This window comes from Haemaphysalis longicornis, unplaced genomic scaffold (genome assembly GCF_048455015.1).
Source record: "Haemaphysalis longicornis isolate Haplotype H1 unplaced genomic scaffold, Haemaphysalis longicornis Haplotype H1 scaffold_1, whole genome shotgun sequence".
NCBI classification, from domain to species: domain Eukaryota; kingdom Metazoa; phylum Arthropoda; class Arachnida; order Ixodida; family Ixodidae; genus Haemaphysalis; species Haemaphysalis longicornis.
The window spans coordinates 342106953-342132341 of NW_027526203.1; the positions used below are offsets into that span (position 1 = coordinate 342106953).

The 25389-nt window shown below is 44.8% G+C and overlaps 1 protein-coding gene across 3 annotated transcripts in view; it reads left to right on the forward strand.

The window, feature by feature from the left end:
• The window catches only part of LOC144153167 (uncharacterized), a 123037-nt gene that overhangs the window by 69260 nt on the left and 28388 nt on the right, over window positions 1-25389 (forward strand). For 2 of the 3 annotated variants that reach the window (XM_077684824.1, XM_077684818.1), the window contains exons 5-11: window positions 1531-1652; window positions 4463-4669; window positions 4770-5032; window positions 8739-8956; window positions 12523-12823; window positions 16690-16766; window positions 21768-21819. In XM_077684824.1, coding sequence (XP_077540950.1) covers window positions 1531-1652; window positions 4463-4669; window positions 4770-5032; window positions 8739-8956; window positions 12523-12823; window positions 16690-16766; window positions 21768-21819 — 1240 coding nt within the window. The remainder of the gene's footprint in view (window positions 1-1530; window positions 1653-4462; window positions 4670-4769; window positions 5033-8738; window positions 8957-12522; window positions 12824-16689; window positions 16767-21767; window positions 21820-25389) is intronic. The other variant, XM_077684833.1, reaches the window with a different exon arrangement.

Below are 25389 nucleotides of genomic sequence, written 5' to 3' on the forward strand. Positions count from 1 at the left end.
TGCGTGCTGTTTACGCGATTTCACATGGTAGAAAGCTAGGTTTGCTGCGCTTGTGTTGCAGCCATGTAAATGTGGCCAATGTTAATTTGCAAACTGTGTTCTGCATTATCACATACATAGCTGTCACCATTGCCATGCTATCGTCTACTGCTACAGGAAGGGAAGGCTGTGACTGTCAGTTCTGTGATGTTGCAATAACAGCTAAATGCTTCGCCATATAATGGCAAACTATGCTGATGCAACCGATTCACTCATTCCTCAAACTCGAACTCGATCAGCCCAGTAATGAATGAAGCAATATTTTTTTTCTCTTTCTTTTCATGTTTTTTTTGCACTTCTTTCCTTGTTCTATCATCATGTTACTCACATGCTTTATCTCTGGCTCAGAATCAGCCTAAATTTTTTTCACTAGTGAACAGTTTTAAACACCTTCTGCGAAACTGCACCTGTTGCAGATTCATGGTGAATTCACGGCACCAGTTGTCCGTAAATTTTTTTGCCCAATTCGGGGCAGTGGCAGCTGCTATTCGCAAGCTTTTATGTAAAATCTTTTGACTTTTACACAACCTGAAGTTGCCAATGTGTGACGTTCACGTTCCGGCGAACTACTTACAATATGTCACGTCTTCTCAGCCAATCACAAGAGGGCGGGGCCTACAAGCCATATTTCGGTTCAATAGCAAAAATGAGCCTACATTGTTACGTTAATTGCATTTCACTTAGTCTTTCAATGCCGGCCAAGAATTATGCACCCTCAGTAGTCATTAAATAGGTAAACTTTAGGATTGGTGCCGGTAATTGTCATGAAACATCAAAATAACAAATGTACATAGAGCCCCTTTGTCAACCGGAGGCACATGACAAAACTGAAAGCCAGTGAGAAAAAGCATCCCATCGAGATGGTGAATTTACAGAGAATTCAGTCTAAAATAGCACCCCTGAGGTGTACGGTTAGGATACGGTCAAGTACAAATAAAGGAGTGCAACATACCATGTATGTGCAGTAAGAACAATCTGAGTGTTTGTGGCATGGAAAGACCATTGTTTCGTGTTTGAGCACTTTGATTTGGGCCACGGGCGAATGCCAACACAGTTCAACATAACTCCCCCTCATAGCATCACCCGTGCATTCGCACTTCCCCATGCTCCCCTTCGGGGAAATGCGGGTGTTTTTTGCCTGTGTGTGTTCCGCTCGCAACCAAAAAAATAGTTTGCTGAACGTTCATAAGTTTGCCAGTACAAATATGTGTTCGACGGTGTTAATCTCGTGCAAAGTATAAGAAGTATAGTGACGTGCGACATTTTCACCCATACTCAGCGATGAAGTGAATGGTGTTAACAGGCCCCAATTGCAGCCAAGGTGGAAAACCCAAACTCTCATAACTTGTGGTTTCTTTCGGGCCCCTTCTATTTGTCCCCTTGGACTACTCAGAAGTGCTCCAAAGAAGCTCTTTGGGCTTTTGGGCATGATGTGGGTGGGTCTTTTCCGAGGGGGCGCTGCAGTGAGTGCCACGCATGTGTCTTGCCCAGGCTCTGGACCTGGGCAGCCTTGGCTCGCAGCATGGCCAGCGCCTGGACCACACGAACAAGATGGACCCCTCCTCCCTGTCCTCTCTCGACTACCTCTCTGGCAAGCACATGGCTGGACCTCCGTGAGCTGCTCTGTTTCTCTCTTCATGTGCGCCCTTCATGCCTTTGCGGCTAGGCACTTGGTGCTTTTTCGGGTTAGGACCCGTTAGGCAGGCCGTTGTCACTTGTGTTGTGTGGGCTGAAATTCGAATATTATTGGAACCCTCAATAATCTTCTGATAATGCGCATGCTTGTGAAGCCTCGACAGGCAAGGCTGCCTTTGTTAGGAGATTGGCACTGGGTAGGTTGTCGTTATTAAATAAACTGATGAGGGATTAGCTTTCTTTTTTTTTTAGTCATCAAAAGATTTGAACGTACTGTTCACCAATCGCTTGTTTTTACCACTAAACTTGCAGGCTTTGAAGCATGAAAGGGGCAGAAAAAAAAATTGCTCTCCATTCAATTTTTTTAAGCCACTGATCTTAGTCACGATTCTTGTTTGTATGTGTCACACATTTTTTAAATTGCATATTTTCGATGCCAGCTTTCATTTTTAAAGGAGCCATGAAGAGAAAACACAAGTTTGGTTCATTCAAAAGATTGTCTCGTTAGAATCATACTGACACCACTTTTAACGTAAACTTCGCTCAAATAAGCTACATAATTAGGAAAAACGGGAATGGTCATGCGACCCACCAGCTCATTTCCCGCAACAGAACCTATGATGTCACATGAGCTAAGCTCTGCGATTGGCGGAGGCTGGCAGAAGCAGACGCAAATTAGGTAGAGCTTACAAACTAGACGAACGAGCGATTTGCGCTTAAATTTAGGGCACATTCTTTACAAAGCAATAAGAATGATGGGACAAACAGTGGAAGTTACGAAAGCACATGTAAACATAGAAGTACTGATGCGTTCTGCTGTTCGTACTGCGCACAGCATGCTTGGTTTAGCTGCACAGCACTACGGGGCTTGGGGTTGTCTCAGACGACACTGGCCGATTGACGCAAGCAACGGTGTCTTATGTGACCCCATTTGTCGAGCGAGCACTGTTTCAGGGAACGAATATTTTCTCTCAGAACAAAAACAAGCCAGGTTTAAATGCGGGCAAAAACAAACCAAACGCTTGCCATGGTATGGTGGCGCCATCTAGGTTACGGAACGTAAAGAAACGCGGGAACAAACCAACACCGCTGTACAGGGTGGAGACAACCTTTGAACGGTCCCGTGCCGCCGCAGTTGGGCCAATGGGCTCAGCGCGTTATTCTTTTCGTTTCCCACGAGACCTAGCAACGCGAAACAGACAATATGATTCAAACTTCTTCAGTAAACCGCGTTGCGGCGATAATTTTAGCGCGGTTTTGACACAATGACTTGCTTCGGCGGCGAGCGAGCAAACGAAAATGGCGGCGCCAGCGTATACGTGTCTCTACCCTGTACGGCGGATGCGTGAATGAAGGTATTCCAGGCTGCAGAGCGGTCGGTTCCTGTGATGTCATTTGGGACCACGAAAACGCACGATTGAGCGGGAAAATCTAAATTTTAACCTAAATTGTTTAATTTCTCAGTGAATAAAGCATCGTTTGTATCCGGACAAGCGCTGGGGGCACTATAAAACACGAAATCTTTCGAATAAAACCAACTTGCATTTTCTCTTCATGGCTCCTTTAAGCTCTAAGCTCTCCCACTGGAAAAGTAGAAAAAGAAAAAAGCACTGAAAATTACTGTACTCCCTAATGCGAAATTTGTGCGCAGTGCGAACTGCAGTCTCATCGGTCACGGCGCATATCCTCTGCTTCTCAGGAAGTGACCGTGTGGTCAGCGAACGCACGGCGGCGCACGCTACTCTGCCGTTATCTCGCAGTGCATCGCCGCCGGCGAGCATGTTGCTGGACATCGTATGTGAACCTCCCGCGCAAATGTCATGTGGTTCGGATGAGCCACAAATAGAGGAGCAACATCTGGCGAAAGTGTGAGGGGGAGGCAGGGAGAAAGATGCCGCCATAGCAGTGTGTGCCGGCCTCTTCCTCAGACTTTCGCCACACTTCCCTCTGCCGTTTTCTTTCTGTCTTCGCTCGCTCGTTTACACCACCATCGCCATCGCCATAGCCACTGCCAAACCACAGCAGCGGCGGCCAAAGTGCTGCACACTAAAATTATGTGAACCAATTAGCCTGCATTAGCACTTAGGCTCAGTGCAAGCATCCTGGCCTAGCTAAGAAAACCTTTTCGTGTGCACTTAAATAGAATACCTGTTCTTGGTGCTGTTGCCTGTGGCATTTTAAATATGCCTGTATATAATGCTGTTGTTCATGATATTTTTAGAATGAGAAGTAAATCATGGTCCTGCATTCCATCTGGATTATTTAAATGCCACCATTCACTTTGAAAAGTAGGATCAGGACCGATCGGGACCCTCGGGCCATAATGAGGCGGATTGTATTCTTTGTTACGCTCCACCTTAGTGAAGGGTGGAGGGAAACATTACTGCCCTCACATTAGAAGGTGTCATTTTTTTTCTGCTCCTACTGAAGCCCGTGGGATTTTTCGACCATTGTGTATTCACATTGCTCAGAAGGGTGGAAAAAAAAAAAAAAAAGCAAAGGAGTCGGCATTTGCGCAGGTTGATGATAGTTACACACCTTAGTAGGGAAGGGCAAATTTTTTATTTGAAATCTTAAATAAAAATCCATATTACCATCCAATCAGTGCAATGGTGTTTGTTTTTCGTGCTGATGTCATTGGAAATTTGCATTTCCGCACTAAAGGTGCAAAGGACTACCAATTTTTTTGTGATGTGTCTGCCCTGTATTTGGGGCTTCCTGCTCGGTGACCTCTTCTAAGGGAAAAACGGCACGCATAGTGAGCGCTCGCCCTTGCTCTCACGCCCAGGGGTGGTGCCACCGGTGCTGCTCACAAGGGTGCTGCGGGAAATGGTGAAGACTGCCCCCGGGGCTTCCAGCCGTACCGCGGTTCGGCCGAGGAGCTACGGCATCCAGTACTGGGCACACTGCATCCCATGTCACCCTTCGAGGCTGGCAGCTACCCTTACCACCCGGCACCATTCTTGCCACCACACCTTGCTCATCCAGCCTATAGGTGAGGGCCCCCCTTGAATGTGAGCGACGGAAGGCACGCACTATCCCTGGCCCTACTGCTTGGAATCGGATTGATGACTCATGGTCGCTGTTTGGGGCAGGTTGGAAGACCCTCTCTACCAGTACAACCTGCTGCGGTCTGGGCCCCCCATGGTGTCGGCCCCGGCCATTCCTCCCTTCTACCGGTATCCGATGCAGCCGCAGCAGCAGCAGGCACCACCGCACCAGCAGCCACCGGCCCAGCAGCCACAGCCGCCCGTGCCTGTGGCGCCTCCGCGGACGGAGGAGTCCAAGGAGGAGCCGCCGCGGCTCCTGCTGCTGCCATCGGCCAAAAGGGCGCCAGCCTCCCCTCCATCCCCTCTTGGTCAGCATTTGTGGGCTACTTGTGCTCCTCCGCGTTTAGGACTAAGCTGTCACCGCAACTTTTAGCGAGCAATTCCCAAGATATGCAACCATGCACTTAAATGCGTAGGAGTGGAGATTTACAAACTGCATCTCAGGTGGCCTAGTGGGGGGTAAATGAAATGTGTGTCGTTTAGCAAATTAATGAAGGATATGGATGTTTTGGGCATACTCGTAATGCTTTTGAAAAGAATCAGATAAAGTGCTTATCGTTCATGCTATCGATGATGCAGTGCAGAGGCTTTGCCTCATCAAGAAGACAAAGGGCCAGGCCAGCCACCAGTTTGCTCAAAGATGTGGGAAGCAGCAGAAGAGAAGGAGAGATGACAGTAGATCGGTTCGTATTGAGTTAGTGGGGTGGAAGACGATGGGAGTGTTCGTAACTTTTTCGGAGAGGTGGACAAAATAAATACTGTTGGCAGGCAGAGGTAGATTTGATGTTTGAAAACAGGCATCGCGTGTAAAAGCTCCATGTGGCATAGCACGTTTTTTGCGTTAGCCTTTGAGCGTGGCCTTTCAAGTTACTCGTGCTGTAATTCAGTCCATTTTCTCTCGTACTCTTTGAATTCAATTAGAGCCTAAAGTGCTCCGTTTGCCTTTGCCTGTTGATTAGCTTCATTAACTTGTGTACCATGTAACGTGTCAGCTTGTGTTTGAGATGGTTGTTTAGGGCACAGCATTTATGTGCTGCATGACCCTTGCAGCGGGTTCATTGAAAGTGGCCATGCGACAACACGCACACAGGCATTCAGTCACCTTTTCACCGCGAAAATTGTAGGGGCGGCTGTCACTCTCTCTTGCTTCCTCCTTTTATCCCAGAAGTGTATGGTATGAGTCATGTCTCGCGCATATTTGTGTTCTTAAGGAGTCTCCAAAAACTGCTAAGCAAAATCTGTGAGTGGCATACACTTCAAACAAGTTGCTAAAGCAGGCAGTGTCAACGTGAAATCGAGAAAGAAGAAAACGTGGCGCAAACTAGACGTGGACGAAGAAGAAAAGGTAAGACAGACACAGGCGCCAACATCCAACTGTTTATTCAAAGGAAACCACACGAATTTATGCGTGACTTATCTAAACAGAAAAAAGAAAACACAACAAAAATATCACCAAGGTATAATCATGCTAACAAGTTTAGATGGTGGTGACAATGACTAGAATGAATATTTAAACAGAAACAAGAAAACACAACAAAAAATATGTTATTGTTGTGTTTTCCTTTGAATAAACAGTTGGAAGTTGGCGCCTGTTTCTGTCTTACCTTTTCTTATTCGTGCACATCAAGTTTGCGCCACGTTTTCTTCTTTCTTGAAGTATGTACCAACTAGCTCAGCAACAAGTTTTATGAAATCGAGACACACAGTCAGTATACTATAGCCTGAGTTTGGCAGTTTTCAGAGTGACAGGTGGGTATGACCTCCTTTTATTTTAGGGAGTACATATAACTTGTTTTGTAACACGTCAAGAAGTTAGTGGCAACTCATTCATATGTCATTGCACCAACTTGGTGAAAAATTTTTCACTTATACCCACAAACAATTGGTGTGGCATATTGACATTGTGTCGCAGGAACGAGGAATTTGTGTGCTTGCTTGCTTACTTGTTAGCTCACTGGCATGTGCTTGCTGAAGCATCAACGTTTTAATTTCATCAATGTTATGCACAACGATAACTGTTCATGTGTTTCCAAAGTCATTCCAACAACTTTTTTTGTGTTTATTCTGATGCATGGTGCAAAAAAAAAAGCAACATCGTCACAAGGCAGTGAAAGAAGCGGCTCATGTGAGTGCTGTCCCTTCTTTCACTGCCCTGCATCTGTTATACACTGTTAGTGCATCATGCCTGTATCTGTACAACTAGTTCATGTTTATTGCATTGGTGATTCATTTTAATTTGCAAGTAGCCATGGCTCGGAAAGTTCATCTGCTTTATTGCTGTTGCTGTAGCCTATTCATCCTGCTTAGCATGATACCATCACTTAAAACCAGCATCCTACCTACCATGGTCCTTGGTGGTTGGAGTTGCGTTATGCCTCGTATCAGGTTCTTTATTTTCCAGTAAGATCAGAGGAGTTCTTTTTTCAGGCACGGCCAACCTTAATCATCCTCCTTTTAAAATGGCACGAACGATACACGCCACTGTTGTTGCATGTCATGCATATTGTATTTCTCTGCAGTACTAATCGTGTTTCCCAAATTTTAGAATCGCTGCTGTGAATTTTTTCTCTCCAATACCTGGTTGCCAAGTACTGCTGTATTTACTGCATAATGATCGAACTTGCGTAATGACTGCACCCACACATGGGCCATCAGAAACCGGATCAGTAATGCCATTCCAAACTCTCCACAATAACTGTGTGCTCTTTCCGGCTGGTGATTATAGTGCATAGCTGTTGAGCATCGTCTGTCAAACATTGCATAAGCAGCACTGCACAGCTGTAAAGAGAAGATGTGTGATATAGTTTACGGCAATCACAGCAGCGAAGATTAAAAAAAAAAAAACAATTTGCACTCACAATGGCGCTGCTTATCCTGGTATCGGAGCAGAGATTGTTATACTTTAGTGCAGAAACAAGTTGGCGTCTGTTGGTAGATTATAGTTTCTGAATGCAAATATACCATTTTCAGCAACAGTAGTTGCTTATTAATGCAGAAAACACCAAAACTGTGAAAACAGATATCACCACACTATACCATTTCCTGCTCTACAATTAGTTATGTTGTTGCAAATTGTGAATGGTGAAATGAAACTGGTGGAGCTTGTCTATGCCGTTTCCTGGAACATACCTAGGTACACAAAAATGGATGCAAAATGTATGGGGGATCTTTTGCTGAGCACATGCGTTTCAAAAAGGCTCACACTGTAGCTATTAAACATTATTAAATGGCCTTTTTAACACAACTGTGGGTAAGATTTGTTTCAGTTTTGATTTCGGCCAAAAGTTTCACCTAGTCATAAGTGCCAGGAGAAAGACTTATATGAGGAACGCAAGAGCTACTGCACTCTTTTCACTGTCTGTGTTTTATCTATATACGATAACCAATAGCAAAGCTCAGAGATGACTGATGTTATTGGCGAAATGTTGTGCCCGGCCTTCTGCCACCATGCTGGGAAATCATGCTTTAGTTTCTATTGCTTCTCCTAGGCACCAGCACCTCCTTTGTTGGAGATGCTGTAAATGACTTTCTTGGCAGATCCACTTCCCATTGCGTGACGTATCTTTTGCGTGGTGTGAAACTAGAAAGGAAACAAGAGAGAGAAATGACAGCTTTAACTATTTATTTCTGAACAAACAAAGCATCGTTGGCCGATGAACGAAAGCCGAACAAGAGCCCTTAGTGTCTCTTTGAGCATCGGTCTGTCGGGGTCATGTACATGCAAGATAGGAGCAGGTTATACTCGATACTCGACTGCGTATTCACCTGGAGTGAAAGGGAGCATGGGGGGGCATAGGCCCTGACGGACTGTGCATTGCGAGAAACATGCGGTGCCTAGTCTCTCAGGTCCAATGCCCCGGCAGAGCCGTCCTGTTACTAGGGTGGTCTATCTGTCGGCTGCAGGGATGACCACGAACTTGACGGGGTGGACGCCAGGGTGTCGTTGCACTTGAAGCGGATGCGTCCACAGCATCTTAACTGCTTCAAAAGGCTGCCAAACTTGTTCCTTTAAAGGGCCCTCCCATCCCGGAGGAGGCCTCGAGCCCCTGCGGAGCCCTCCATCTCTGTTGACCCCCCTCAACCTGGCCACAGGCCACTCGGCGCCGCCTTCCCAGCCCCAGGGACCCCTGGCCGCACCGCCGCAGTCCTTTGCCGACCACCTGGGACACCAGGCCACCACCGAGCCCTGGCGGCCGCTCGCAAACGACGGGCCACCTCTGCACCCCCTGCAGGTCTCTTGCCTCTGTTGCATTGAACCGCCTACATTCAGCCGTAGCTAGTCATGTCTGTAGCTCGCTCACAGGGTTCGCACAGGTCCTTGAAAACCTTGAAAAAAAACCCTTGAATTTAGAAGTGTCTATTTCAAGGCCTGGAAAGTCCTGGAATTTTTACATGGTGCTTGAAAACCCTTGATTTTTCTGGACAGAATCAATGACCCTGTCTTTTCACAAGAATTTAAAGTGTTTATCGTGGATTTTAGGTAAAGAAACATTGTAATAATCAAGTTTCAGTGTATTGCGTAAAATTACAAGTTTGGTGGATTTTCATTATTACAAGGCAACATTGGGAGCAGGCACTTGTCAATCCAATCCATGTCACAATACAATCAAGTGAAAGCCAGCTTTTGTTCTTTAGCTTGCACCTTCCATCTAGTCTGTGGACGCTCGCTCATTGCATGTTTGCTGTGCCTCATACGTTCCATGAGCGTTTGCTTTTACGTGCAAATGGTAGACGTGTACATTGTTCTGCTTTTACGTGCAAATGGTAGACGTGTACATTGTTCATCCTGCCTTGCAGCAACACTTGCGGATTTAATTCCAGCTGATACTCTTGCTGACAAAGCAGGAGATGCAGGCAACATTAACTAAGTTTTGAAATCAAACAGCCTCAGAAAACACAAAGGAAAAAGAAAAACCTCTAAATACCAGCCATAAGATAAAAAATAAAGCTGGGGGCGCATTCACGAACCCGTTAGCACCTATCTAAATGTGCAATAATGTGCTTAGGCATCGTGCAATAAAAACTTCTGCATTGTGTTGGAAAAGTTATAAATAATCCCAGATAAAACATTAGATGGGGACCTTGAAAATGTGTTTTCTGGTCCTTGAAAGTCCTTGAAAACCCTTGAATTTTCGCTTTTGAAGCCTGTACGAACCCTGATTCTCAACTTCATAAAGCCCGCACACGGTGCAAATAATGATAGCTTCGTCACCGAATGGCCGGATTGTAAGGCTGTCAAGATGAATGCACTACTTTGCAACACTTGTGCGCAAATTATACTGATTGAGCCCTAATTAAAGGATGATTGTCAAATTGCAGATAGTTGCATGAGAGTATGAATGCAGATTAAGGGGGCATACAAAGGCCAAACGTTGTGGAAAGTTTTTGCAATGCAGTAATGACATTGGTGTTAACCCCTCCCCCCCTCCTCCCCAATCTTTTTTTGTGTGCCCTGAATTCTCGCGAAGTGTAGTAGCTGTGTATATGGCCTGAGGTTCTCGATTAGCATAGAATTGTGGCCACGAAATATAAGGTGTCACAGTGTATTATTACCTAACTATTTTGCCACCACAAGAAAATTGAGTGCTTTTTGTAATGTTGAAAAAAACATTTCTTTTGCGAAACATGGTATGAAAAATCAATAGTGAAAAATTGGTGATATGAAAAATCGGTTTCGATGTGAAAAATAGGTGATGGCAAAAATATTTCAGTATACACATTTTGCTTGTAAACAGTTCAAGAGTACCTTATAAAAAAATAATTTGTGAGCAACAGCTGTTCAGATACAGAAAAAAAAAAAAAAATGTTAGCACTTGTGGTGCTCACACCATATAGTGAAGCAAATCCCTGATGTTTAGGCAACGTGATTTCAGATAGTCCTCTTGAAGAAACTTAGTTCTTTTCCTTTACCAGAGGCAACAAATGTTCCCCATGTGGTGTAAAAACATTGCCAATGGCTGACTTTGCATTAACAGCCAGTGCAAGGTTCCCAGACAAGCACTTTGGAGAAAGAAATCTGCTTGGAGTTTAATACCCCTGCTATGCTAGCGTCCGAATGTCATTTGAACGAAATGTAATTTGACTCAAATGCCAAGTTGTGCTGCTACACTAGGTTTTGAAATGCCATTCGGCTCAAATGGCATTGGAGCCAAATGAGCACCGAGAGAGACATTTGGGATTTCAGATGCCATTTCTAGCACACTGGCACGCAGCGTCTTCGATCGGCAATGAAGAATATAATACTTACGTACGTAAAACAAACAAAATATTTTTGTTTGTAGAACTTTGTTCACTGTTCATTTACTTAAAATATGAAATAAACATATTTACTTTTCATACTCTCAAAACCAGTGGGTTAGTTGCAAAAATTAAAAATAAAACTACGCAAACAGCCACCACATTACAGTCCAAACTGGTGTCTCGTCTAATTTGGTATCATTTTACTGCCTTAGACTGCTCCTAAATTTGATTGTGGCATTATTGTACGAAAACGGAATGGGACGACAACAGCTTCACTACAGCACGGCGAGCAATTGTGAAAGCTTTCAAATGCCACCGAAATTGTAGTGTAGCACGGCAGATTCTGAATCGCATTCGAAGTACCCCATTTGAGTCAAGTGACATTTGGTTCAAATGACATTCGGACCCTAGTGTAGCCGGGGTATAAAACGAAACTTGGTGACGAACACTTGCTGACATTCACTGTCGTTTACTATGCTCTAGCTGTCAGAACTATGGCTATTCACTGTCATCTTAAGGCTCGGAGTAAAAGCCTTGGTTGCACAAATTCGGTGTGACCCACTACAGTCAAGGCCAGCACACTTTCACCTAGGAGCCGTCCCGCAACAAAAATGGTTCAGTAAAAAAAGCCTTCTGCATTGCAGCACCACAAAAAAGTCCTCCAATGAAACAATACCGAAGCTGTTATAAACAATTTGCACATGATTCTAATGGCATTTCTCTGGCAAGGCCTTCAACAACACGGCACACACAATGGTGATGAAACTGCTTGAAAAGAAAAACGTAACATTTCTAACAGACACCGCGTGATATTTTCAGCCAATTGATTTATTATTACTGTTGAATCTGATGATTGGATATCATTTAATTCACCGCTGTGTCCTCTGAAAAAAAAAAAAAAAAAGATGCATCGTAGTTATTAATGGTATGCATTGTTTTCTGAAACAGTGGCATGCAATGGCGAGGCCTGGTTTTTGCCTGGTTTTTTACCAGTTGAATGAATAAAATAAGAATGATTCTGAATGGGCAATTTCTACCAAATGGCTTTATTTGTCTTTGCAACCCTGGACACAAGAAATTGGTCATTGAAATTGTTACTCAACGGGATCAATTTTGAACAGGTGCACTAGTAAAGGTGTACATACTTGATGGGGGTTATCATCAGAACCGCAAAATATAATTGGTCACTTATTCTGACAGTAATTTTTATTAGCCATTGTTTGTGCTGCAAAAAAATTGTATTTAACGCTCGACTGTCATTGATCATGTCATTTTCTTCAACTATGATGCACAGCTGACCGTAAGAGCATTAGTGATGCTTGGTTTTTTTTTTTTGTATTTGTATTGCAACATTGTTTTTTCTTTATACTCAAACCTGCTCCCTCCCCCCACCCATAAGTTTTTTTCTAGTACTGAAATGTCATGTGATGCTTGGAAAGAGCAGCAAACCGCAACTCTGTCATGTGGTTAGTTCTGAAGGGAAAGCATGCACGTCAAAGCACTACACTGCCTCCTGCAGGGCATTGTTGCTCTAACGCCCTGTGCTTGTGGTGTGCAGGTGACGAAGGAGAACTTTCAACCACTGCCAGCGTCTTTCACGGCTGCGTTGGCCCCCACAGCAGTGCGGCAGCCGCCCCCTGCCCAACTGCGGTCGAGCCTTCCGCTAGCACATTCTCCACCAACGTCTTCCACATCAAGTCCCAATGCAGTCCGGCAGTCACCCGTCCGACATGATGTCACGACATTGGAGCAGCGGCAGGCAGAACAGCAACCGCCGGTGCTGAGTCGGCTGGATGTGGCAGAGCGGCGCAGGAAGGAGGCACGGGCCAGGGGATTGGCCGATAGCGACTCTGATGAAGGTTAGTGGTGGCGCTCTGGCCAACCGCTTTCCAGCTTGCCACTGGCTGTTGGGGCTAGTGTGGGTGCACGAGAGACCGTGTGGTGCTGAAGCAAGGCATGACGATGCCAGTGATGCTGTACAGTTGTGTTCCTGCATAATGAACTCCGGTCTGTCAGGTTTGAAGGGGGTGGGGGGGTGTATTAGTGGGCATTGCAGCAATTGCATTGCTTCTCAGGTTTAACCAAGAGAGCTGTGGGTGCCAGCTTTGTTCCTCGGAATGCGGAAGTGCTGCATGTTCACGTAGAAAGCTTTGAAAAATGACTCGTGCTATGCATGCCATGTGCCGAATCAACCTTGTTCACCTCTAAAGGGATACAAGCGAGAGAGTTGTAAAAGCATGAAAGAGGGAATGGACAAGTTCAACAGGGTTTTTACGTGGAGCGTTCTGTGGGAAACCAATATATTGGTTATCATCATCATCACCAGCCTATCTACGCCCACTGCAGGGCAAAGGCCTCTCCCATTAATCTCCAATTACCCCGGTCCTGTGCTGACTGCAACCAATTATTTTATCCCCGCAAACTTCTTGATCTCATCTGCCCATCTAACTTTCTGCCGCCCCCTGCCACGCTTGCCTTCTCTAGGGATCTACTCTGTTACCCTTAATGACCAACAATATATTGGTAGTGAGAAGGAAAGGTGAGAGCTCAAGGCTGCAAGAAAAGCAAGAAGTTAAGTTTGCTTCCAAGGCCAAAGCATTTACTTGAAGCATGCAGTCAGTGTTTCAGTGCGTACAGAGCTCTATGCTGCTGTGGCATTTGCATTGTTCCTGCCTAGTGCCACATTTATTACAGTGCAACTGGGGGGCAGAAGGCAAGTTGGTCTGAAGTTTTGGGTAACTGTGCAAAGAAAACAAATATACCGCTATCGAACACAACACTTTTAAAATGGGCTGACGAATAACAAAATGGGAAGAGATACTCCATCGCCCCAGGGCATTTTCTCACTTTCACAAATGCACCTACACCAAACCTGGAAATAGTTGAAAAACACGTGACATTTTAAAATGATACGTCTGTGCAAGATTACAAAAGTATATGGGGCTGCCTTTTTTAAAGCATCGTGTTCTTGAAATTTTCTTTCAATAAGTGAGACCCAAGCTTCCCTGCTGTGATCCTGCAAGTTGTGTTTTTGGTAGTTTTGGTTCCATCTATTGACATTGCATTCAATTAATTGTGTACGATTACTTTGGAATCTCTGTACTGCATCCTGTATTCAACTGCTTTTGTCCGTCGATTGTTGCCTGTGGTTAAAGTTCTCCTAATGTTACATTCAGCTAACGAGTACTGGTGCCTTCTGCTACCGGTTTTTTAATGGCCTGAGTGGTGTCAATCCTGGTGGGCGTTTTGAAAGTGGACATGTGCATTCATGCGGGCATGAGTACAATGTGCAGGGCTCAGTTCTGTGGAACCTTGATCAAGGAATAGCGCAGGACAAGAAAAAGAAGGCACGCAAACAACGTCGCTGGGCTAGCAGCCATGTGTGCCTTCTTTTTGCCTTTGTGTGCCTTATTTTTCTGGTCCTGCATCCTTTTTGTTGTGTTCTTGACTAGACGGAGGCAACAGTTGGATAGGGCAAGCAGACCATCTTTATTGGTCACAGGATGTTATTTAAAGAACCGGGAAGGTTAGGCGTGGCTCTTTTTATAGCGATAGCTGCAGCTGAGTAAGGCAGATAATGGCACTGAGCGCGCACATGCGCAGGGACCCGCAGTATCGATAACACAACACCTTTCACTAGTTCCTTTTTAAGTACATTATGAACCAACTCGCCCAGCAATTCGCTCTCTGGATCAAGAAGAAATGACAGTTAAAGAAGTGTGAAAGCAAGTTGTCCTATAGTATCAGTAGATTGGAGTACCATAAATACAAATAGAGCACTTGCAGCAGGGATCCCTTCTTTCCATGGCCACCATGACAGATATCCGGATTGGCCCCAAATGGCCTTCTACTTGGAGATCTGGTCTGAGTTGGTTGTCAGGGGTCCGTTTTCCTTGCGACCACGATGACAGATATTTGAGTCTGAGTCTTCACGGCTCAGCAAGCGTGTGGAGCCCCTGTCTCCACAGTGGTGCTGTTGGTACATTACCTATATTTGCCTGGAAATAAAGCCACAACTTTATTGCCAAAGTGTGGAGTTTGTCTACCGAGCGTAAGTACTTAAACCCATGTGTGATTCTTTGGATTCTGCTACGTGGCTAGTGGTATGGTTTGATGGGTCTTACTCTCGCAAACCCGGTTGGGGTCCCCTGTTATCCCATATGCTAGCCCACAACTTCATGGAAGTTGTGTGTTGTCTTCACAGGCCTGGTGAGGTGGCTTTAGCCTCTGAATAAAGGCTGAAAGGGCTAGAGGCTGGTCAGCCCATTCTGCTGAAACGACCTTGCTATTTTTACTATGTGAAGGTAGCAGATGTGAAAAAAATTATGATGTTGTAGAGGGAAAAAGAAAATGAATTGTAACTTTTATTTTTGTGAAAGTTTAATACATCAGTTTTTTTTTTATTGTAAGGAAGACAGACAAAATTCAGACAACTACCAGACTGAATGTCTGGTTTGGGGGCTGTACACTTGCGCAGGTTGTTTCTTATTTAACCCTTTCACTGTCTGGTGTTTCTGGCCGTGGCATACCCCCAGTGTCGGCATGGTTTCCGGAGTATTAGGGGAGGAGCATACTGATTTATTTGACTATGATAGCATCTGGTACGTAACGTGTCGAAAGGAAGGAGCGTGGGTGAGAAATCGCCTTTCTTCCAGATATTTTCAGTTGGCTGTGCACGCTTCCGGGACGACGACCCCACCGTTTCGACACCAGAATCTGATGCTGTGAAACTCCCACCCCTTCCTCGGATGAGAAACTCTCAGAATGCAAATCCGAGCTCGGCTCGTATTTAGAGTGGAATCAAAACCATCACTCCTGTCCGCAGTCGAAGGACCCGCGCGGTCAGCTATCCAAAAGTAATCGCCCGCATGGAGGGAGAACTTTCAGCAGCCCGCACAACGCACAACAATGACATGTTGCGAAATCATGATGGCAGATAGAGATAAAAAGGAGGTACAACATTGATACAACAACCTTGTTTGCTGCTGACAGCTGCAAGTGAGGGTGCTGCGAGTGTGCGAAAGCCGTGATTGAGTCATGGCAACGGCATGCTGGGCTAACCTGGCGCGCCGTAGCAGACGCAGGAACAGGAGAAAAAAAAAATCTAGAAACCTGTTGTGGATGGCACAACAACCCTTCACCCGTAATCGCACGCGTACCGCATGGTCACTCATCCCAACAGAGTACAGCGCGCAGAGCGGCCATGCCTCACAGCAACGTTGCTCCATACTCTTCAATATACCGTCGTAAGAGACCTTGCGAGTGAAAATATGAGCTACTAGAAAGATTCGACAGATGGCGCGAACAGTCCAGGTGCGCCAGCTTTGCGCAAAGGTGCAAATTTTTGAACGCACAATGGAGAACGTACTGGTGCGCTCGTGACAGCGAAAGGGTTAAACGGTAGTGAGCTCATCACAAAGATCTTCCAGGAGAACTGTTGGAAAGGATTCTGCACACGTAGTTTGCTACCATGATGGGCACCGTACAAATAGGTTGCCTGATATTGCAGCCTTCTTGCTTGTTGAAGACGACCAACAGGTTTTCAAACTGGGTTCGTTGCCATCGTCTTGCATGTTTTGTCAAGTATTGTGAAATATTTTAGGTGAATTTTTTTTACTTGCCATAACGTGGCTTGTTGCCTACCTTTCGCTGCTGCTTTGTTTTTTATAATAGTTTGCGCTAAAAGATATTACTGAGAAGTGGTTCACTTCCTGCATTTTTCCAGATGATGAGTGGGAAATCACACTACGAAAGCCTATCATCTGGTCAGGCCCCCCATTACGTCTTGATCTCAACCCCAAGGTAAGACACAGAACTCTTTCCTCCTTTCTTTTTGTTGGCATAATCATAGCGAAAATAACTCCTCATCCTTTGAGGGAAGGAATCAAACTAGGTTTATTGTGTAATCTTACGCATAAAAAAATTCCAGTAATTTAGCAATATGAACTTGCATGAGCCGGCTAATGGAATGAGGTAGTGTCACTCCAAATTTCCAGGCACGGTGTCACTGTTTTCAACTTCGGAGTGTTGGCCAGCATCAAAATCGTTTTTGTAGCATGCATTCATGCTGCATGAGTGCACAGCAAATAATGACTGGGTTGCACCCAGTTTCATTGGTACAACAGCGCAGGCAGGAGAGATGTAGCAGACGTTAATCTTCTTACCACAGTTTTATGATGAAATGCGTGTTGAGGGCATTGATTGCTATGCTGTATATTATCACATCAGAGACATGGGGAAACGTTGTAGCTGCATTGTGTTTGCAGTAAAGAACAGCATTGGTTGTTCATAATTTATAAGCTAGAAGTTTTTTTTTTATGGCTAAACTTGTTGCCATATGCACACAGTAGCTCCTGTTATCACCGAGGAGATCAAAAATGGCCTGTGGTTAAGGAATTTGCCAAACCCTATCGGGACTGCCCTCCCAGGCACTCTTTATTCAGACCTACAAGGGTGTATTCTTTCCTTTAATTTTATTTTTTACCAATGAGGTTGATGCTAGGAGGTCCAAGTAATTTTTGTTTCTCTTATGACTCTTGCACACCTTCTTTGAGGAGCTTTATGACACCAAAAATGCATTGGCTGAGCCATTGACTTTGAACCATTTTAGATAAACAAGCTTTTGCCCATGTAGGTGTCTTTCTTTAAAGGGGCCGTGAGGACAAAATACAAGTTTGTGTTATTTGAAAGATTTCGTGTTTTATACTGCCCCCAGCGCTTGTCTGGATGCAGACGGTGCTTTATTCACGGAGAAATTAATTAAATTAATTTAAAATTTTGATTTTCCCGCTAAATCGCGCGTTTTCGTGGTCTGCAATGACATCACAGGAACCAACCGCTCTGCAGCCGATTGGGAAGCCATGTTTACCATTAGTGAACCTAGATGGCGCCACCATACCGTGGCAAGCCGTTTTCTGCCTTTGGTTTGTTTTTGACTGTATTTAGACCTGGCTTGTTTTTGTTCAGGGAGAAAATAATCGTTCCGTGAAACATCGTACTGGCTCGATAAATATGGTCACGTAAGACACCGTTGCTTATGTCAATCGGCCAGTGCCGTCTGAGACAACCCCAAAGCCCCGCAGTCCTGTGCAGCTAAACCAAGCATTTTGCACGCAGTACCAACAGCAGTACGCATCGGTACTTCAATGTTTACGGGTGCTTTCGTAACTTCCATTGTTTGTCCCACCACTCTTACTGCTTTAAAAAGAATGTGCCCTAAATTTATGCGCAAATAGCTCGTTCGGGAAGCTTATAAGCTCTGCCTAAATTGCGTTTGCTTTTGCCGGCCTTAGCCAATCACAGAGCTGCTACATATGACATCATAAGTTCTGTTGCGGGAAATGAGCTAGTGGGTCGTATGGACATTCCTTTTTTTCCTAATTATATCGCTAATTTGAGCGAAGTTTACCGTATTTATTCGAATATAAGGCGAGGTTTTTTTCCAAAATTCGTAGTCTGAAATTTATACTCCGCCTTATATTTGAAGCTCAGAAATATACCTTTCTACACCCTCACTAAACTACACCCTCGCCTTATAATTGTTACGTTAAAAGTTGTGTAGTATGATTCTAACGAGGCAATCTTTCGAATGAACCAAACTTGTGTTTTCTCTTCATGGCCCCTTTAAGTTCACTGGCAACATTACCTTCATTAGACACTGCTTTGTACAGTGAAACCCCGATAATATGACTTTTAAGCAACTGCGCGAAAGCGTCGTATGATCGGGGTACGGGTAAATGCCGCCGTAGTAGACGGTTTCACACAACAGGTCGTTTAAGTACTATATTTAGGGCGTTCTCGCGTAGTGTGCGAATGCTAACTGAAATCCCAAGGTTTCTAAAAAAAAAAGAAAGCAGCTATTTTGTGCCCCCTCTTTCCCGTAGCGTCTGCACTAGCCTACCAGCCGTACGCCGCGCGCCACACGACTTCTATGCCGTCCAGTGCTAGCCTGTCAGCCCTGCGCCTCACGGGGGCAAGATAAGCTGGGAAGGCTGACACAGCCGAGCAAATTAAGAGGGGAAAAGGCGAGTGTGTGAAACTGCCAAGGCCGCAAGCAATTCATACAAAGGAAGGAAAGCCATTAGTGGTGAAAATGGAAGCAGTTAAAGGGGGCCATGCAGACAAAACACAAGTTTGTTTTATTCGATAGATTTCATGTTTTATGGTGCCCTCAGCGCTTGTCCAACAGCAAATGATGCCGTATTCACTGAGAAATTAATAAATTTTGGTTAAAATTTTGATTCTCCCGCCAAATCGTGTGTTTTTGTGGAGTCAGCAATGAAGTCATAAGTGCGGGTATTCAGACGAACTTCCACTGCGTCATTCGGCTCAGCAGCCTTTCTTGCCTCCAGTCGCGCTACCATACTCAGCCACGGACTGTTGTCGGCCGTTGCTTTGTTTTTGAACGTATTTGCACCTGGCTTGTTTTTGTTACTGTGGAAAGTAATCGTTTCGTGAAATGTGGGGTCTCCTCGACAAACAGGGTCATGTAAGACAACATCGCTTATGCCAATTGGCCAGTGTCGTGTAAGACAACTTCAAAGTGGCAGACTGCTGTGCAGCTAAAACAAGCATAGTGCGCCCAGTACCAATAGCAGTGCGCATCGGTACTTCTATTCTTACGTGTATTTTCGTAACTTTCATTGTTTACCGCACTATTCTTACTGCTGTAAAATGAATATGCACAACATTTAAGTGCAAATGGCTCGTTCGGCAAGCTTATAAGCCATGCATAATTTGCGTTTACTTTTGTCGGCCTCAGCCAATCGCACAGCTGGGCACATATGACTATCATAGGTTCTGTTGCGGGAAATGAGCTAGTGGGTCGCATGGCCATTCCCTTTTTTCCTAATTATGTAGCTTATTTGAGCGAAGTGTGCGTTTAAAGTGGTGTCAGTATGATTCTAACTAGGCAATCTTTCGAATGAACCGAACTTTAGTTTTGTCCGCATGGCCCCTTTAAGTCTGTTCAGCAAGTGATTGGGCCCACTGTGGACTATTTACCTTTGCACATCAAGCAGTGTCAAACGGAGGTTTTAAGCAATAAAGGTTGGGACGAGGTGGTGAAGTGGTGTGAAAGGTGAGAAAAACGCCGGTTTATCCTTGCCAGCGTCCATTGTCATATGAAGCAGACCGCATGCACCCGAGCGTTGTACAATCAGGGTAATAAGTGGGTTGTCATAGTCCGGGGGACGTATAATCGAGGTTCCACTGTAGTACAGTGGAACCCCGATGATATGTCCCCGGGTCTTACGATGTCCCGCTTCTTACAATGGATAATCGCGGTCCTGGCAAACTCCCCATAGAAAGAACACCTTAAAAACCCTGATTATACAATGCTCGGGTGGACACGGTCCGCTTCGTGCTATAGACCCTGGCCGGGATAAAGCGGCGTTTTTCCCATCTTTTACACTGCTTCGCCGCCTAGTCCGAACCTTTCTTTATTCTTAACCCGCATTTGACGCTACTTGGTGTGCAAAGGTCTGCAGGCGGGCCAGACCACCTGCCGAACAGAAGCAAGCAAGCAGGTGGGTACTGGCGGGCAGGAGTTAACCTTCGACGGCCCCACATGGCAGCAGAACGCCAACGCGCTAACTGTGAGAAGTCAAAGTCCAGGTGTCTGGCAGACTGTGAATATGAAGCTCCCATCGAGCAGACGAACGTGAAAACAGATACGACGCAACCCCACTGCGATGACCGAACACCCGCTTTCCTCGCCCGCTCGATCCAAGTTTCTTCCTTTCATGACGCTCTCTCTCCTCCTCTCTCTGCTCTCTGCTTATCAGTGGCTTTCAAAGCCGCATTATTTCTCCGTTCCTTTCTTTCCTGGCTTTTTTTGTTCATCGCCACCTTGTACTATCGTTTGTTTTGCTTAGCCTTGGCAGTTTCACACTATCGGCTTTTCGCTCTCAATTTGCTCAGCTGTGTCTGCCTTCCCAGCTTATCTCAAGCACGCGAGGCACGGGGCTGGCGGCTAGCGCAGACGCCAAAGGGGAAGAGGGGCGCAAAATGGGAGTTTTATTTTTTTTTTCTTAAACTTGTAATTTTAGCTAAAGGTTTGCGCAACGGGAGAACACGCTAAATATAGTACAGTAAAACCTCGTTACAAGAGACACTCAAGGACCCAGGAATCATGTCTCTTGTAACCAAGGTCTCTTGTATGCGGTGTTGCTATCATGGCAAACATAGGAGAACCAACCAATCAAGTGTCTCTTGTAATGAGGTTTTACTGTAGTTTAAATAAGTTCTTAGCCCACCTGTTTCAGCATGATATCATCTACTAGGCCGGCAATTACGCGTACCCCGGTCGGTCGCACAACACCCCAGGTCAAGCGATACCCGGTCATACGACGCTTTCACACGGTGCCTTAAAAGCCGTGTAATCGGGGTTCCACTGTAGCAGTTACGACAACTGCAGATGAGCTCCTTTTCATGCTTTTGCACCCTTTGGACTGAGGATTTCCACGGGCCTTATTCATTGGCTTCACATTGAATCGTACTCTTGGGCAATTTGTTTGGTCACTGTTTGCGTGTAATGGTGCCGTAAAAAAAAAAAAAAAAAAGCGGGAGAGAGGAAAAGAGGGAACAGACGGTGCCCAGTCCCTTCTTCGTCTCTTCTTTTGAGCGCCTTTACATGCAGACAACTATTTTCCCTCTTTGTAAGTGTGGGCAAAGTTTGTGGCATGTTAGGTGGGCAGGCAACAAAGAAATTGTAAAATAAAATGCCACCTATATAAGCTTGGCCTAGAATACTTAGTGGTGATCGATTAAATCTCTCTCTCTCTCTGTCTCTCTCTTCTTTAGAAGTTACAGTTTCTGAATCATGTTGGCCTTACAAGTCACCCGAAGAGAAAAGGTAAGCTTTTAAGTTTTGCCGATGTATAATTGTCGGCAGCTGTGCTTACTTCAAAACTGCTTGTCAGTACCACTTGAGACAACTTTATGAGGCATAAAGGGATGCTAAAGACTGAATAACTTATTGCTTGAACTTAAAGATTACGTCTTTTATAAGCCTTTTGGGTCTTTTAAGACAAGCGACACTCTGCCTGTTTTTAAATAATTACATTTCTCTTACATGTTTCCCTCGGTTTTTTCGTGATGTGAAAAAGCGCGTCACAAATGGAGGCTGTGTACCTAGGAGCAGGTATGGAAAATATGGCACAGTAGACGAGTGTAGTGAATAACAAAGCCAACAACTGGCTTTGTTGCCAAGTTGCTGCACTACTAATTTAATACTTTTGCCGCTGGCTGTTGTATATATATTTTTGGGTGTAAAAAGGGTGATAGACATTGTATTCAACCTCATAAACCTTTCGCACGCACTTGTGCACCATGGCAAAAATTTGGTTGGAATCTTAACCTCAGCAATGCTTTCTGCTTATGAATGTGAGACAGCCTGTTCTGGTTTGGCAATGCTTTCTAGAAACTAAAGTTTGTGCCTCTTTAAAGACATGTTAATATCAAAAGTCCCAGATGCTCTTTATTTTACATTTTTAGCACCTTAGCTTACTGCTGCTTACGGAGCAATGTTTAAACAAGCTTCGTACATCTCATTTCACCATTAAAATTTTTGACATCACTGATTGTAGGGCGGACGCACGACCTGCCTCCACATGTTGGCATTTTTTGCGTTATTAAAAACTGATGCTGCTGAGGGGGGTGCATTTGTATTCTGGGCATTCTAATTCGCCAATCTGAGCCATTCTTTTCTATGCTTCAGTGTCCATATAATTGTCATGCTGAACTAAAACCCGAGTGGGTTATTGGTTCAGCTAGTCATCTTTTATGCCCAGGCTCTATCTGATTGTGAGCTATTGGTTCCTGGATGGTGTTTAAGTTTTCAGAAGCCGCAAGTGTACTGTCTGCTGCGCCAGTATCTGCCTTGTGTAAAAGGTTCAATAATGGAAAAGTGCTTCTATACTGCTTCACAGCCTTTAGTTGAAGTTCACTTACCTGTACTTCAGCAGAGTAGTTAGTTTGCTGCTGCGGCAACAGCACGAGCTAATTTTATAGCTGCTAATGATGCATGCCCTTGCACTTTGTACAGGTCCCTCCTCCCTTCTCTCTCTCTGTTCTTGCAACGTTAGTAGAGATGGGTGCATATTTGCTTTTATCAAAAATTTAATGGAAAATTTCTGTTTCGTACTTGTTTGAACTTGCAAATTTTAAATGTTTGGCATTCCCAAATAATGCGGCCCAGTCTTCTGAAACTCCTTGCCGAGTACAGCAAGCTGTCACCTAGTTAAGCAGTGTCATTGTTATCACCGTCACTGCCATAGAGTTTCATACTAATATATACTAGAGGGAAATCTGTCGCTGCAGGCGCAGGCTGCCGTGGGCGGCGCCATTGCCGCTAGCGACGTTCCTCGCCTACTTGGCTTAGCTAGCCATATGGCTTCTTTTTTGTCTCGAAGCCAAAATCTACAAAAAAGGGTAACATTTTTTTCTTGGTCATCGTGCATGAAGCTTCTGCATAATCACTGACAAATTAATCCTATTGAAGGTTCAGTTTTATAATAACAAAACAAATTTAATGAACCTTGTGCAGTAATATTGTTAGCCAGAGGCAACTTTAGAGCCTGTCTGTGAGCCATGCCAAGGACAAGTGGAACGTGTCTGCCTGATACATGACGGAATGCTCGCTGAAGCGCGGCTCCCCTAGACAGTGGCGCCGGATTTCCCTCTAGTGTATATTAGTATGAAACTCTATGGTCACTGCTGTCAATTTGTCATACCTTCCATTGGGAAATGCAAAGAACTCAAGTTTCAGTACTGATTCCAAGTGCATCTGTGAACCCCACACTTCACTCTATTTGTGTGCCAATTCGATTGGGTGCTCCATTAGGGAAATGCAAAAAAAACTTCAAGTCCCAGCGATGATTCCTAGTGCATCTGTCAGCCCTGTGCTTCGTGCTTAATGCCAGCATGACTGAATGCTAAATATCTGATCAGAAAAAGCCCTGCCAAGCGGAGTTTTGCTTTGAAAAGTAGGCGAGCAAATTTAATTTGAATTAAATAATGACTGAAAAAAAAAAAATTTCTTTTTCGAACTCTAGCTAATATTTAAATTGGCAAATAGTTTACAACTTCAAATATTGGTAGTCCTTTCACCCCTGCAGTATGCCTGCAGTCTTAGTCTGCTAGATCCCTGCCAAACTGATGCATGGGGATTAGGTGTACTAATTGTCTTTTAAAAACTATGATGCTTGAGCTATTTTCTGAGCCTACCTGGCATTTGTGTTACTTAGGTCCGTGTTAGGTCACGGAATGCAGCCTGGCAGTCGGCACTTACCCACATGCAAAAACACTGTTCCTCTCTCTCTTTTTTTTTTTTTTAGGCTGCTGCCATTTTCATTGTCATGTATCATCAAGCAGTTTCTTTTGACGCCTTTGTCAGATCTTTAAGGCAGTTAACCGTAGAAAATATGCACTCACATAGCCGCCTCACTCATCTGTAGGGTTGCCACTCCCCCCCTCCCCCCAAAAGAAAAAGGAAAACAAAAAACAAAACAAAAAAAAAATAAACAAACAAACAAAAAACCTAGCCCTTCAAGTGGGGGAGGGGGTATACCGTATTTACTTTTTTTCTAGAAAATTCGGCATTAATTTGGGGGGAGGGTTCATTATGTGGGAAAAAATTGCAAGAGATTTTTAAAAGTTGAAATTTCATACAATAAAGTTGCCATGAGAAGCACTGTTAGAGCCTTACCATTTTCGTAAAAACATGTAGGTAATTATGTAATCAAAGTTCCTTTTTATTCCCAACATGTTAGTCATATGGAGCTGTCCTCCTCACTGAAGTCACTTGCGGCTTCACATTTGTTGTCGGCCCACAGCGAGGCACTCCAAAATATCTTTTCCGACACCAGAAAACTTCCCCTCTTTGGGCCCATGAAACACGCGGTGATCCCTGTTCACCGCTGAAAAACCTCTCGTTTTCACCCGTAGTGTACACGCACTGGGTCAACACTGAAGTGCCGCCAGCCGCGCGGTTTCATGTGCATCAATGTATGCTCCACCACCTTCAGTTTAAAACCGGCTGTGTAGCTTATGTACTGGCCCATCGTACGGAGCGCACCAGGAGCACAAAAAAGGTCGCAACACAGTTGGACAACAAAACCACAGAGCGTAATGGCAACGTCACAGAACAGCAAGAGCAGAGGAGTGCGGAGTACGTTTAGTGCTCTTTTCGCCCGCTGCCAAAACTACCTGGAACAGCAAAGAGGAGGGAAAGAGTGCGGAGTATTTGTTGCGCTTTGTTCGCACACCGCACTGTTTTCAAGTTGCAAGAAGGTTTGTTTTGCGTTCAGCAGGTGGCGCTCCGCAAGCGCGCAATTTTTAAATTGTGAGCCACGGCATTCGCGCTCACGTCTCTGGCTCCAGTTGAGATTTCTTTTTGTTGGACGGCGTTTTTATCATTTCTGCC